Source organism: Apodemus sylvaticus, chromosome 1, assembly GCF_947179515.1.
Source record: "Apodemus sylvaticus chromosome 1, mApoSyl1.1, whole genome shotgun sequence".
Classification (NCBI taxonomy): domain Eukaryota; kingdom Metazoa; phylum Chordata; class Mammalia; order Rodentia; family Muridae; genus Apodemus; species Apodemus sylvaticus.
Window position 1 is genome coordinate 199,137,253 of NC_067472.1, and position 16,293 is coordinate 199,153,545.

General features: G+C 44.4%; 1 protein-coding gene across 1 annotated transcript in view; it reads left to right on the forward strand.

Annotated features, from left to right (window-relative positions):
* The window catches only part of LOC127670691 (NACHT, LRR and PYD domains-containing protein 5-like), a 29,602-nt gene extending 18,615 nt beyond the window's left edge, over positions 1-10,987 (forward strand). Inside the window, exons 7-10 of the mRNA XM_052165187.1 lie at positions 2,355-2,525; positions 4,894-5,064; positions 7,063-7,233; positions 10,833-10,987. Of these exons, the coding sequence (XP_052021147.1) occupies positions 2,355-2,525; positions 4,894-5,064; positions 7,063-7,233; positions 10,833-10,965 (646 nt within the window). The 3' untranslated portion in view covers positions 10,966-10,987. The remainder of the gene's footprint in view (positions 1-2,354; positions 2,526-4,893; positions 5,065-7,062; positions 7,234-10,832) is intronic.
* The last annotated feature ends 5,306 nt before the right edge of the window (positions 10,988-16,293 follow it).

A 16,293-nucleotide genomic window follows, 5' to 3' on the forward strand; every position in this document is an offset into this window, starting at 1 on the left:
ACACTCTATGTCTTATAATAACATAGTGAAATATATATGGTATGTAGTCATATTCTGTTACTGAACATGGACCAAAAAAAACTGCTTAACATGTTCATTTTGTTATGCTTAACATAACTTTTTTTTTTAATGTTTGATGCAGATATTGTTGAATGTAGGAGTAGAACCTGTGTCTCTGGGTAGCTGTCTGTGCTGAGTCCTGTCCCTGTCTGTTTCTGTGCTTTGCTGTCCTTAGAAATCCTATCACTCTCTGTCTTTGTTTTCTTGGGGTGGAAAAGGTTTTCTTCGAATACAGTCGAGCTGTGTTCCCTAAGCATGCTTGCCTCTCCAGTCTGAAGCTGTTATTCCTGGTGACCCGGGTTTTTCTTCCTGGGGTCATTGACTGTACTTTCATCATCTACTCAACTCTAAGGTTTTGTTTTTTCATGGAACAATGCTTTCCTTAATGTCTACTGTTGGTCCAGATCTACCGTCGCTTGTGCCTGATGAGCTTTATCTAGCAAGTCCAGGGGACATTCTAGCCCCCTGGTGCTTAGTCACTTTCTAGCTGGGGTGTGCGTGTGTCAGGGAGGGGTGAGCGTTCACGTGTGGGACACCCATCCGTGTGAGCATACACATGCATGCCAAACTGAGCACAGCCTCAGTCGACGAGTCTCAGCTTCTGCCTTCCTGAGCTGGCGCGCTCTGTTGTTAGCCACTGAGAATGACAGACTAGCCAAATCGGCACGCTCTGGGTTCAAGGGAGAGGCTCTGCCTTGATGTAATGAGGTGGTGGAGATCCATCAAGGAAGACACCAGCAGCCAACCTTCTAGCTTCTAGGCATTCCCATCTGCCATTAGCGGTGCAGGGATTGCAGATGTGTGCTGGACTCTAGGGATCCAGACACAGGTTCTTACAATTGTCTAGCAGGTATTCTACCCACCGAGCCATCCCTCCAGCCTGAGATTTCTGAGAGCAGGATCTTATGTAGCCTCATGAGACGTGAGATCTCATTTGAAGAATCACTTTCAATGGCCTACACACATGCACACATTATCACATACCTATGAATAGAATTTTTTAGGAGGCAGCAATTTACTCTGGGCTAAGACCACAGATACATGGTGCTGGAGGCCCCTAGGAACAGCACTCGTGCAGGCCGCAGTGGGAAGACACTGTCCTTGGCTGCTGTGTGACAGCAGTGCCATGTAAATGTTTTGAAAACTAAGTTATCTTCAACCATAAACCTTCTGTCTGACAAAGAATGAGATTCTTGTTAACTAGGATTAGCGCTGCTGAAAGAGTTAAAGCTGCTTTGTCTGGTTGGACGCGTGGGGTGCTGCTTCGTGTTCATTCCCTTGGAACAATTAGTCCACCAATGACTTCTTGTGAATAAAGCACATGATGTGAGGCAGCCGGTGAAGGAACTCGCAGCCAAGCTCCATGGCCTGAGTTCAATCCCCAGGACCCATATGATGGAAGGAGAGAGCTGAGTCCAAGTCATCCTGTGGCGCGTCCTCCATGATGCACATGCCTTCCTTTGAAAACACGGACATGTGTTTCACATGTCCACATAAACCAGGATGTCTGTTAAAGAATATAATCTTAGCTTCATGGGGTGGCGCTTACTTGTAATGACAATATTCAAGACACAGAGGTAAGAATTCTAAGTGATCCTCATTGAGTTCCCAACCAGTACCTGTAGGCTACTCTGAAGATCCTGTCTCAAAAAAATATAAAACTGGGGCTGGAAAGATGGCTCAGCAGGTAAAGGCATTTGCTGCCAAGCTTGCCAGTCTGAATTTGATCTCTGTGACCTGCAGGGTGGATGGAGAGGACCAACCTGAGCCACTTACCTTCTGACCTCCCTTCATGCACTGTAGCATAAGTGCAGTCCCCCTCCCCCACAGTAAAATAAAGTGTAATTTAATTTTTTTCATCCTATTAGAAATACAGGAGGGATAGAGGGTCAGAGGGTGTGCGCACACGTGTGCCTGTGTGTGTGTGTGTGCCTGCACAGCATGCATATGGGTGGCAGAGAAGGGAGGAGTCAGTTATTTTCTTCCACCATGTAGTTCCCAGAGAATGAACTTGGACTCGTGTTCTCAGGCTTGACAGCAAGCACTCTTACCTGCTGAGCCATCTCGCCAGCCTGCTCAGAGCTTGAGACTCTTCCAGTATGCCCTGATGCTAGCGCCTACCCAGTAACTGCCAACTTCTTTAACCACCCCCCCCCCACTTAAGGCTGACAGCAATGGGCAATATAAATAGGAGCACCGTCCTATAGAAGGGTAAACTGAGGCCATGAGGAGTCTCTTATTCAAGGCCCTGGGAAAGAACAGTGGTGATCTTTTTCTTCCATTTGTTTCCACAGACTCAATCACTGCAACATTGCATCTGACGCCTGCAGCTTCCTGGCACTGATGCTTACAAACAACAGAAAGCTGACACACCTGAGCCTGACCATGAACCCCATAGGAAACAGTGCAATGAAGCTGCTGTGTGAAGCTTTAAAGGAGCCCACTTGTTCCCTTCAAGAACTGGAGTGAGTGAACAGTGGGGTTAAGGGTCATCCCCGCTGCCCAGGTTGCTAGAATGCAAGAGATGGGTAAGGAGATGTGAGAATCAAAAACTAAGTCTAAGGTCAAGTGCTCATCTTCCTGACAGTCACACTAGCTAGATAAAGTGAGGAGCTAAGTCCACAGAGTTGAGGGAAGGAAGGAATGACTACTAACAGGAACCCCAAGGCACAACTATGAGTTCTTGGTGGTCATTGATCCCTAAAATCTGTTCATGTCTTCAGAGATTATTTGGAGATTTTTTTTGAGGGGGGTTGATGTTTGAAGTACTCCAGGAGTGGAACCAAGATCCTGGCATATGTGCACTCTATCACTGAGCTACACTTCACAGCCCCTCACTGGGAGGTTCTAGGCAGGTGCTCTACCACTGAGCCACACCACAGCCCCTCACTGGGGGATTCTAGGCAGGTACTATACCACTGAGCCACGCCCTAGCCCCAGCTCCTCACTAGGGGGATTCTAGGCAGGTGCTCTACCACTGAGCCACACCCCCAACCCTAGGAGTTAGGGCGCAAATCTAAATGTAAAGTGCATTTATATTGCATACACTTCTTTAAAAAGAGTGTAAAAGTGGGTTCCACACAGAGATTTAAGTGCAGGTATGTTATACCCATGAGCTGTCATATGAGGTCAGATGTGAGACTTTTCCCTTGTGGGCAGCATTGTGATGCTAAATTTTTATATTAAGGGGTGTCTGGGTTTCAGATGCACAAACTCTTTGAGAATCTTTGAATTGTCAAACTCAAGCAGCCAGGCATGGTGGCACATGCCTTTAATCCCAGCACTTAGGAGGCAGAGGCAGGAGGATCTCTGTGAGTTAGAGGCCAGCATGATTTCTACATGGTTAGTTTCAGGACAGGTGGGGCTGTATAAATAGACTCCAACCCCTGCAAAACCATCCAGCTGTTCTGTGAGGTCACCCCACCCCCATTTACCCACTCTGCCTGAGGCAGAAGCACAAAGTTACACCCCTTTGGAATCCCAGCTTCTGGATGTATTATAAAATGAGTTTCTGTGTCCTTTCCTGTTCTGGCATTCTGCCAACAACTTCTTCCTTTCTCGCCTGTCTCTTTGCCAGTGCAAACCTCGGCCCCTTCTATAGCTGAGACTCAATTGGTATACAAGTTATTTTTCCAAAGATGCCTCTGTTCAACCACTGCATTTTCTCCCCCACTGCTATCCCTCTCCCTGAATAACATACACCTACTCTGCACTGACCTGACCCGCAGGACAGTCAACAGGGTCCCCGGAACTACCTAAGAGAAAGGTGAGAGACAATAAACACAAGGAGGCAGACAACAACTCAGTATTCCGATCAAGCTGTCAAATTTTATTTTTTACACAAGTCAATATGAAGGGAAGCTCACAAGGTTTGGGAGGGGTAAAGGGGGAACAATCTCAGGGGGTTGGAATTTCTAAGAAACAGAAAAACTTCAAAAGGAGTGGGTTTTGAGATCTACGTAAGAATGGCTCCTGGCTCGGAGATCTAAATGAGAATGACTCCTGGTATCGAGATCTCCTGGCATCTAGATCTAGGTGCGGATGGCTCCTGGTATTGAGAGCTCTTAGCATTGAGATCTATGTGAGGATGGCTCCTGGTACTGTACCATTTATGAGGTGGCAAGTACCTCTATTCCCTGAGCCATCTCACTGACCCCAAGAGATTCCCTTAGAAGGAAATAAAGGCACATGTTCTGAGTGTTTCTGAATGTTACTCCTGTTAGAAAGGCCACCTCATGGTGCTGCAGTGATAGCTATAGATACAGAAATTGCAAGTAAGCATGAAGACCTACATACAAAGTCACAGAACCCATGTAAAAGCCTCCTGCATGTGCCTGCAAACCCAGCATTAGGGAATGAGGGCCAAAAAGATCCCCGTGGCTCTCTGGCCAGCAAATCTCTTTAAAATGCCAAGCTTAAGGTACGCAGAAATAAGGTATTTCTGTTGATTGTATTGATGCCGATCTCTGGCCTCCAAACACGTGCATAGAGGTACACTCTATATCCCAATACACATAAGCACCTATGTCTACATGACAGAGAGAATAAACACCTTCTCTGTTTAATTTTCATTTGTTTTATTTGGGGTGAGAGCCTTTATTGCAACAGGGTCAAAGGACAATTTGTAGGAAACAGCTCTTTCCTTTGACCATATGTGGGTCCAGGGTATCAAACTAGAATCAGCAGTATTTGTGGCTCTATTCCCTGAGCCATCTCACTGACTCCAAGACATTCCCTTAGAAGGAAATAAAGACACATGCTCTGCGTGTTTCTGAATGTTACTCCTACTGTAGTTGTTCTCACTGAAGATGTGGGTCTTCCCGTCTCTTGCAGATTAGTGGACTGCCAGCTCACGGAGAACTGCTGCGAGGACCTGGCCTGTCTGATCACAACAACCAAGCACTTAAAAAGCTTGGATCTTGGAAACAATGCTCTGGGTGACCAAGGAGTCATAACCCTATGCAAGGGACTGAAGCAAAGTAGCAGCTCCCTGAGGAGACTTGGGTAACTTCTTGGGCTCACCTCTTTGAGGGGATGAGTTCAGTGGAGGTGGGAGGACCTGGACATGAAACCAGGGTGCTGCTGTCATGTTAATGACTTTAGAAAGTTAGTATTTACCTCAGCATCATGGGTCTGGGTGTCCCAGATCTATAGGGGAGAGCCTTCAGGTAGATGCTCATTAAACTTCCCCCTCCATGCTAGTCATGGTGCTGGGTGATAAGTGCTGGGTGCTGGGTGCTAGGTACTAGAAATACAGAAACTAATATCTTGGTGGTCCAGCACATTGAATTTAGCAGGAAGAATTAATACAGAGCAACCAGGATCTGTGGTGGTTCTTAAGACTTTAGTCAGCATGCCTTCCACCCAGGAGCCTTTTAGGCAGAGTCCTACCCAGGTCCGTTGGCTCACACCTGTAAATCCAGCACACGAGAGGATGAAGTAAGAGGACCACCTTGGGTTCGATGCCTGTCTGGGCCACAGTTTGAGTTCTGTGAGCTATAATGAACTCATACACCCCCACACATACAACACACATAAATAGAAATAAAACTAATTTATTTAATTACTAGAATATGGGCTGGTAAGATGGCTTGGCAGGAAAAGGCATTCAAAAACATGAATTCCATCACTAGGATACAAATGGTTGAAGGAGAGAACAAACTGTAGTAAGTTCTCATCTGCTCCCCCCATGCAGAGTGTTGAAGCATGCACGTATATACACAGAACAAATAATCATAACGTTTTAAGAACCCTCTGACAAACCATTCTCAACTGACTTCCCCCCTTTGAGGTGGAGTCTCTCCATGCAGGCCAAGCTCATGATCCTTGTGTCTCAGCCTCTTGAGCGCAAGGATGATGGGAGTGTGCTACCATGCCCAGCTCCATGGTTGCTTGGATCTTTTCATTTAAAGTTTATGAATGTGTGTATGTGTGTCTGCATCTCTAGTTGTATCACATGCATGCTTGTACTCATAGGAGTGGCCAGGAGAAGGCATTAGAACTTCTGGACCCAGAGTTATGGGTAACTGTAAGCCACCTGGTGTAGGGCTGAGAGCCAAACCAAATCCTGTGCAAGAGCAGCAAATGCTTTTAATCGCTGAGACATTGCTCCAGTGCCCCTTGTTAATGACACTCTCTCTGGCATGCTGCTCTTAGGATAGAGTCCTAAATTTTGGCTACATACTTTCATCCTACACTTTCGTACAAATATATAATGTACTTTGATCATCCATATCTCTCTCTCTCTCCCCCCACACCCACACAGACACACTCACACCCCTCTGAACCTTCCCCTCTCACATCCCTCCCCCCCATCCCCATTAGTTTGCTTTCACTCCCCTAAGAATCCGCTTCACATCTACTTTAGTGGCGTGTATTTATGTATCTATGTACATCTCATCTGCATATGACTTTATCTACTTACAATCTGGGTTTCATAAACAAGATAAAAACAGTGGGATATTTCAGTTTCCAGATCTGACTGACTTCACTTCCTATGCTAACCTCCAGTTTTTGTCCATTTTCCTAAAACCCTAAACCTTTAAAGTTTTCAGCTTTCTCTCATATATCATGGTCTCTGACTAATCTCTAACCACAAGGGCATGGTAATCTCTTAAGAGTGCCCCCAGTAAGAGCAGTATCCACGCAACTTTGTATGTACCATGAGCATGTCCAGACTTCCTGCCTCCCTCATGCAGCTGCCCACCCTTCTGAGTCTTTGATAAGGTATCACTTATTAATCAGCAAGTATTTCTGTAATTCTTGTCATACTCCCGATTTCAGTGTAGCTGGACTTTTCCACAAAGGCAGTGTAAGGTACCCAGTGGCAATCAGAGCCAGAACCAGAACTTAGAAGTGAGAATGTTTGGGTTCTCCCCCAAGAGCAATTAAATTGGGCTCTGCATGGAGACCCTTCTCACCTTTAAGCACTGGGTTGAACTCTTACAGGCTGGTCAAATGGAGAGTCTGTCATTGATGGGTTTCTTCTTGGTCTTCCGGTAGGTTGGGAGGATGTGATCTGACTTCCAACTGCTGTGAGGCATTGTCATCAGCCCTCTCTTGCAACACGCACCTGAACAGCCTAAACCTGGTGAAGAATGACTTTAGTACATCGGGGATGTTGAAGCTGTGCTCTGCATTCCATCATCCTGACTCTAACCTGTGGATTATTGGGTAAGTTCCAAATTGTCTCCTGAGACATAAAGCCAGATACTCTGACAAGTTAGTTGGAGAAACAGAAACAATTGAAAGTAGCTGAGACCATGGCTTGGCTATTATATTTATCTAGAGCAGTGGCTCTCAACCTTCTTAATACTGTGACCCTTTAATGGTGGTGACCCCCAGCCATAAAATTATTCTATGGCTACTTCAGAACTGTAATTTTGCTACTATTAAGATATTCACATGTCCCCTAACAGGAGTCTCTGGATCCACAGGTTGATAACCATTGTCAGAGAAAGTTCTAGGATAACCAAGGTTACACAGTGAGATCATGTTTCAAAACAAAACAAAATTTGTACATCCATGCTTTTAGTGGCAGTTTTCAAGAAATGGAGTTTGATGTGTGTTCCTACATGAATAAGACACAAGGACTTTATGTTAAGTGAAGTCAGTCACAAAAGGCAAATACTGTGTGACTCTATTCATATGAGATTCCTAGGTGGTAGACTCAAGAAAGAAAGACTGGAAGTTGCTAAAGGATTCAACAAAGGTTCCAGGCTTAAAACTCAGGAGAAGAGCCCTTTCTTAGCATATGTAAAGTCCTGGGTTCCATCTGTAGCACTGCCAAAGTAATTTAAAGGGGAAAGGGAAATTTAGAGTTGACAGTTAGCACGTACTGGCTTTTCAGTTTTGGGATAATGGGAGACTTCTGAAGGGATGGGAGCAGTGGTTGTACTATGTGTGTGTGATGCCACTTACACATCCAGAAATGATTAGGATGGTTAATTTTGTTAAGTGTTTCGATGCACACCTACAACTGTAGTCCTTGTGAGGCTTACAACAAAAGGATGGCCACAAATCTGGGGCTGTCTTTGACTACATGGTGAGTTCTAGGACAGCATAGGCATCAGACCCCACCTCAATCAGAAATAGACAAGTTCATCATGCATGTTAAATCTTGGACATAGATACGGATGAGTTGCTGTGTTCTGATAGCTAGTGCTCCCACTCATTATTAAATGGAGTGAGATAAAATAGGGTGGAAAATGGCTAGATAACTCGAAAGCATTTGCTGCTCTTTCAGGGGAACTGAGTTCAGTTCCTAGAGCACACTTGGTGCCTCACCACAGCCTATATCCCAGTCTTGGCATTCTAATAGGTCTCCAGGCCTCTGGGTACTGAAAGTGCACAGTAGACATAGGCACATGTAGATGCAGACATGAACATATACATTTTAAAATACCAACATTTATTTATGTGCACATGTGGAGTCAGAACAACGTGCAAAAGTCAGTCTCCTCTTTCCATCACGTTGATTCTGGGGAAAAAACTCAGTCTGTCAGGCTTGGCAACCAAGTATTTTTATCCATCGACCCTTCTCACATGCCCATGCATACTTATCATCCAAGAAAGTAATTTGGCTCTGCCACTATGCAGAGTGGTACATGCCAATAGTCCTGCTTCTAAGGAAGTAGAGGCAGGAGGATTGCTGCAAATTTGAGGCCAGGCATACCTCGTATATTCTGGGCCAGGCAGCCCTGCATAACAAGTCTCTGCTCCAAAAATAGAAACAAAGAATGTGACTGACGCCTTGGTGAGCCTGCTGGTGAGATGACTCTGGTGAGTAAGTTCACCAGATAATAAACATGATTTATTCAAAATGCAATTTTCAGCTCATGGATGTAAGTGCAAAAGGCCCAGGAGTGTCAGTGAGGACAGGCAGGAGGGAATGGGGGTTGGGAATTCTGGCTGAGGGAGGTCGGCAATCTTTAAATAAATATGTTACAAGGTCCATGCACAAACAAGACCAAAAGGCAGAATGTCGTTTCAAAGAGCCAACTGTAACAGTGGAGCCACAAGGCACGGTGGTGAGGATGGGCTCAGCAATTGGTGCAGTCTGGGGGAGATGGTTCCTTCTGTAAAGTGCTTCCCCCACAAGCCTGAGGACCTGAGCCCTGGTCTCTGCAATGCATATAAAAGCCAGATGTGGTGGTGCACATACCTGCAGTCTTAGCTAGCACTACAGAGGCCAGAAGATAGAGGACTTTGTTGGTCAGCCAGCCTGCCTAGTCTATCAGCAAGCTCTGGATTTGGTGAGTTTGTCCCAAAGTGAAGAGAGAGAGAGAAAGCTGCTGACCAGATGCTGACCTCTGTTCTCCACCTGCTTGCTCATGCTTGTTCTCCCTCTCTGACTTTCACTCCCTCTCCCTCCCTCTCCCTCTCCCTGTCTCTCTCATTCTCCCTCTACCTTTCTCTCTTCCCTTTTTCTCTCCCTTTCCTCTCTCTTCCCCTCCCTTCTTCCCCCTCCTACTCTGCACCCCCACATATATGCTTCCTTCTTCCTTCTCTCTTCCGCCACACCCTCCCCCCTCCCCCTCTCACTCTGGGCCCCAACCCCCTCTTTCACCTGGAGCACATCCATACACCACCACTATCCACACCCACAGTCAGACCTGAATTTTTACTAACTGACCTGTTACAGGTAAAATGGGATTTATCTACAGCTATTTAAATCCTCACATACCCTTTTCCTCAACTTGAAAGGGTGGCACTTTGCCTACCTCTTGCCCATCACTGTGCCTCAAATCTGGGACAAGGCCAGGCACAGAGTAGATCCTTGTGCACTTAGGACTTACTTTTCTGTGTGTGTGTGTGTAGGCATGTTTATATGTGGCTCACATGCATATGTGTGCTTGTACATGTGAAGGCCAAAGGGTGAAACTGAGAGGTCTCATAATAGCTATACATCTTGGACTTTGCATGGTGGGTTTGGTTTTTGTTTTGTTTGAGACAGGATCTCACTGTGTAGTCCTGGCTGCCCTGGCATCGTGCTGGCCTCAGGCTCACAGAGGGATAAAACCTGTGTGCAACCATGCCTGGCCTATCCTGGGTTATGTTTTGTTTTTCTAGCTTAGGTATTTTATGTGTGTGAGTGTTTGCCTGATTGTGTGTTTATATACTACTAGTATGCAAAGCCCATGGAGGCCAGCAAATCTGGGACTAGAATGCAGGTGTTTATGAGCTGCTATGTAGGTCCTGGGATTCGAACCCAGGTCCTCCAGAAGGGCAACCAGAGCTCTTGACCGCTGGCTGTGCTGTCTCTCCAGCTTGGAAGCCTGGCTTTTCCTTGTGGTTTAAAAGCAGCTTCTCATGCTTTTGAGGCAAGTACTTCATAAACTGGGCTTACCTCCCCAGTTCTTTTATTTTGTTAAATAATATTCTTACTCTTTGAAACTTTTATACATCCATATAAAGTCTTTTGATGATATCCACCTGCCACTGATCTTCCCGTGATACTCCAATATGTCTCTCCCAAACTTTTTTTTTAAAAATTAGTTTAATAACCCACTGCTTCCAACTATTGAAGTTCATAGGCACATGGGTGTGGTGTCATCCACTGGAGCAGGAGCAAACTACAAGGTCCCCAAAGAAATGAAAGTAAATCTCTCTTTTTCCATTATGGCTGTGTCTTGGAAGCCCCCTCCCCAGCCCTTTCATTCTGTGGGGGAGGAGGGACGTACTACTCTCATTGAGAGTTCTCAAAAAGGGTTGTAGTTCCCAATCTGGATTCCAGGACATCTAGGTCCCAGCATGACATCCTTTCTTCCCAGCCTGTGGAAGCAGCAGTACTATGTCCAGGTGAGAAAACAGCTGGAGGAGCTGCAGTTTATGAAGCCCCATGTGGTGATTGATGGTGACTGGTATGCTATTGATGAAGATGACCGTAACTGGTGGAAAAACTGAAGGCATGAATCCCCTCTTCTTCACGTCCTGGTACTTTATTATCTGTGAAATGTTTGTCTCACCTCAGAGGATGTAGCAAGAATTAAATAAACACAGAGCATTTAGAAAAGCATCGGGTGTCATGTCAATCAGTGGGTATGGGATAAGGGCAGAGATGAGATGGGGGTGGATGACTCAGTTGCTAATAAGAATGAAAAGCTTATTTCTGGGAGGGAAGGCAAACTAGCTCAGTGAGAATAGGCACTTGTTACCCAGACTGATGGTCTTAGTTAGAACCCTAAGACTTACATGAGGGAAAGGGATAACTGATCCCTCGGTGATTCTCCGGCCTCTACACATGCATGGTGGCTTCCCTTCTTCCATTCGCACAAATGTTTGAGATTTTACCAGGAGTAGAAGTGTGTAGCTTTCTGTGTTGATATCATTAGCATTGTTCCTGCTTTGGGTTGCTTTGCAAGAATGCCTCTCTCCTCCTAGGAGAGTTCACATTATGCAACACCAAGACTTTTGGCCAATGTGATGTGATCTCTGAGGTGAATGGGGGATAGAAGGGGCCACCGTAGTCTTCCAAAGTCTAGGGAAGTGTTGATCCTTCAGAACACTTTGGCCACCCTGATCATCTCACAGACAGATCCCGGGTGCACGGATGCTTGGGTTGGCTATTGATACTTTTTAGCCAGGGATGGTGCCATAGTCATGTAATCTCAGCATGCAACTGGGAAGGCAGGAGAGCTAGATCAAGTCAGCCTCAGCTATTTAACGTTCAAGGCCAGCCTGGGATATGTGAGGCATATAAAGCAAGAGGTCCTTGGTTGGATCCCCAGTAACAGAGACAACAAAGTGGGGTGAATTAGAGATAGACATTCATATGTGGATTCCAGGTAACATGCTTAGAGATGGTGGGTGCCAGTAAATGACAGGTATGTAAACGAAGGATGGTCTGCAGTGCACGCTCCCATCCAAAGAGTATTCTCACTACTGTATGTGAGCATGTAGGTGTGCGCACAGTCACGGGTGTGCCGCAGCACACGTACAGGCCAGAGGACACGTTTTAGGAGGCAGATCCTAAAAGGAGCTCCTTCCATCACATGAATTCCAGGGAGTAAACTCGAGTTGTCAGGCTTCCACGGCAAAGACTTTCAGCCACTGGATTATCTCGCTGGTACAGACAGGCAGTCCTTTGCCCAAACTCCCAGCACAGCTCCCATCAGCCAAAATAATTGTATCAATGAAAAGAGTCTATATGAGTTGATGAGATGTCTTATCAGGGACAGACACCTGCCTCCAAGACTCATGACCAGTGGTTGATCCTAGAATCCACAGAATGGAAGTAGAAAAGTAATTCCTACAGGCTATCCTCTGACTACCACATGCAAATTCACACAGATAATAAATCAATGTTTTAAAAAATTCAACTATGGCCAGTCAGTTATAAGAGGCTCTCCACCATCTTGGCTCTCAGACACCAGAGAGCACCGACAGCCCGAGGTACACAGACTTAGCCCAAGGCCAACATTGTGGGGGTCTAAGCCTGACAGGCATCGGCCTGCACCCAGGACCTGAGCTGTTTGGGGGACCTTCGGTGTGCCAACCCTGCCAGGAGGTTGTCAGCCCAGCAGACTGTCCCAGGACTTGCAGAGGGCATGCGCGCAGTGCCATCTTGGCTACCTGACAGAACCAGTTAACAATCATAGCTCGAGGTGAACATTGCTCGGGCCTAAGCCTGTCAGGCTTTTGCCTGGACTCAAGGCCTGAGAAGCTAGGCTAGCCATGTGTGCAGCAACCCAGTTGGGGGATCGGCTGTCCTGCAGAGTGATCAGCACTCAGAAAAGGTCCCCATAGCATACACCATCAGCACTCCCTGAAGGAACAAAGGGGCATCACCTGGCTCACAGAGACAATCTGGGGCAAGGCACACTAGGGCTCCAAGGGCACCCAAGAGGAGGGCAGCACATCAGCAATCTGTGACAGGAGAAACCCAGCCATCCAGTGTTGTGAAAATAGCCTTACAGCCTCACAGGAAGCTCAAACACCAGCCAGAGACAAGACCAACTAACACCAGAGATAACAAGATGGCAAAAGGCAAATGTAGGAACGCTACCAACAGAAATCTAGGCAATTTGGCAACATCTGAACCAAACTCTCCAACAACAGCAAGTCCTGGATACCCCAACACACCAGAAAAACAAGATTTAGATTTAAAATCACTGGTCATGATGCTACTAGAGGAACACAAAAAGGACATAAATGAATCTCTTAAAGAAATACAGGGGAACATGAATAAGCTAGAAACCCATATAATGGAAACACAAAAATCACTTAAAGAAATTCAGGAGAATAAGGCTCAAGAGATAGAAGCCAATAAAGAAGAAACGCAAAAAATAAAAACACTTAAAGAAATGCAGGAGAACTTGAGTCAACAGGCAGAAGTCATGAAAGAGGAAACACAGAAATCTCTTAAAGAATTAAAGGAAAACACAATCAAGTGAAGGAACTGAGCAAAGCCATCCTGGATCTAAAAACTGAAGTAGAAACAACTAAGAAATCACAAAGGGGGGCAACTTTGGAGATAGAAAACCTTGGGAAGAAATCAGGGGCCATAGATGCAAATAACAACAGAATGCAAGAGATGGAAGAAAGAATCTCAGATGCTGAAGATACCATAGAAACCATGGTTAACAGTCAAAGAAAATGCAAAATGCAAAAAGCTTGTATCCCAGAACATCCAGGAAATTCAGGACACAATGAGAAGACCAAACCTAAGGATGATAGGTATAGATTAGAGTGAAGATTTACAACTGAAAGGGCCAGCAAATATCTTCAACAAAATTATGGAAGAAAACTTCCTTAACCTAAAGAGAGAGATGCCCATGAATATACAAGAAGCCTACAGAACTCCAAACAGACGGGACCTGAGCAGAAATATTTTCCATCAGATAATAATCGAAACCCAAAATGTACTAAACAAAGAATATTAAAGGCAATAAGAGAAAAGGGGCAAGTAACATATAAAGGAAGACCTATCAGAATCACACCAGACTTCTCACCAGAGACCATGAAAGCTAGAAGATCCTGGGCAGATCTCATGCAGACTCTTAAGAGAACACAAATGTCAGCCATGACTACTATACCCAGCAAAACTCTCAGTCACCATAGATGGAGAAACCAATATATTCCATGATAAAACCAAATTTACACAATATCTTTTCACAAACCCAGCCCTACAAAGAATAATAGGAAGAAAACTCCAATACAAGGAGGGAAAAAAACACCCTGGAAAAAGCAAGATAGTAACCTTCTTATATCGAACCCAAAAGAAGATAACCACTCAAATATAAAAATAACATCAAAAATGACAGGAAGTAATAATCACAATTCCTTAATATCTCTTAACATCAATGGACTCAATTCCCCAATAAAAAGACACAGACTAACAGACTAGATAAGGAAACAGGACCCTACATTTTGCTGCATACAGGAAACACCTCAGTGTCGAAGACAAAAACTACCTTAGAGTAAAAGGCTGGAAGAAAATTTTACAAAACAATGGTCTTAGGAAACAAGCCAGAGTAGCCATTCTAATATCAGATAAAATTGACTTTCAACCTAAAGTCATCAAAAGAGACATGAAAGGACACTTCTTGCTGGTCAAAGGAAAACTCCACCAAGAAGAACTCTTAATTCAGAACATCTATGCGCCAAATGCAAGGGCACCCTCATTCGTAAAAGAAACTTTACTAAAGCTCAAAGCACACATTGCACCTAACACAATAATTGTGGGGGACTTCAACACTCCACTATCCTCAATGGACCAATCAGGAAAACAGAAACAAAACAGGGACACAGTAAAATTAATTGAAGGTTTGGACCAATTGGATTTGACTGATATTTATGGAACATTTCACCTTAAAGCAAAAGAATATACCTTTTTCTCAGCACCTCATGGTACCTTTTCTAAAATCAACCATTGAGGTCAAAAGACAGACCTCAATAAATATAAGAAGATCGAACTAATCCCATGCCTCCTATCAGATCACTATGGAATAAGAGTGGTCTTCAATAGCAACAAAAACAACAGAAAGCCCACATACACATGGAGGCTGAACAATACTCAATGATACCTTGACCAAAGAAGAAATAAAGAAATCAGAGACTTTTTAGAATTTAATGAAAATGAAGGCACAACATACCCAAATCTTTGGGACACAATGAAAGCAGTGCTAAGAGGAAAACTCATAGCCCTGAGTGCCTCAAAGAAGAAATGAGAGAGAGCATACACTAGCAGCTTAATGGCACACATAAGCTCTGGAACAAAAAGAAGCTAATTCACCCAGGAGGAGTAGAAGGCAGGAAATCATTAAACCCAGGGCTGAAATCAATCAAGTGGAAACAAAGAGAACCATACAAAGAATCAATAAAGGAGCTGGTTCTTTGAGAAAATCAACAAGATAGATAAACCAACTATCATCCAGACTGACCCAAAGGCACAGAGAAAGTATCCAAATTAACAAAATTAGAAATGGAAAAGGGGATATAATAACAGAAACAGAGGAAATTCAAAAAAAAATCATCAGATCCTACTACAAATGCCTATACTCGACACAACTGGAGAATCTGGAGAAAATGGACAGTTTCCTAGACAGATACCAAATACCAAAATTAAATCAGGACCAAATAGATCATCTAAACAGTCCCATAACCCCTAAAGAAATAGAAGGGGTCATAGAAAACTTACCAACCAAAAAAGCACAAGAACAGATGGTTTCAGTGTAGAATTCTATCAGACCTTCAAAGAAGACCTAACACCAATACTCTTCAAATTATTCAACAAAATAGAAACAGAAAGAACACTACCCAGCTCCTTCTATGAAGCGACAATTATGCTGATACCAAAACCACACACAGATCCAACAATAAAAGAGAAGTTCAGACCAATTTCCCTTATGAACATCGATGCAAAAATACTCGGTAAAATTCTTGCCAACCGAATCCAAGAACACATAAAAATGATCATCCACTATGGTCAAGTAGGCTTTATCCCAGGGATGCAGAGTTGATTCAATATACGGAAATCCATCAATGCAATCCACTACATAAACAAACTCAAAGAAAAAAACACATGTTCATTTCATTGGATGCTGAAAAAGCATTTGATAAAATTCAGCATCCTTTCATGCTTAAAGCCTTGGAAAAAACAGGAATTCAAGGCCCATATCTAAACATAGTAAAAGCAATATACAGCAAACCGGTAGCCAACATCAAACTAAATGGAGAGAGACTTGAAGCAATCCCACTAAAATCAGAGACTAGGCAAGGCTGTCCCCCTCT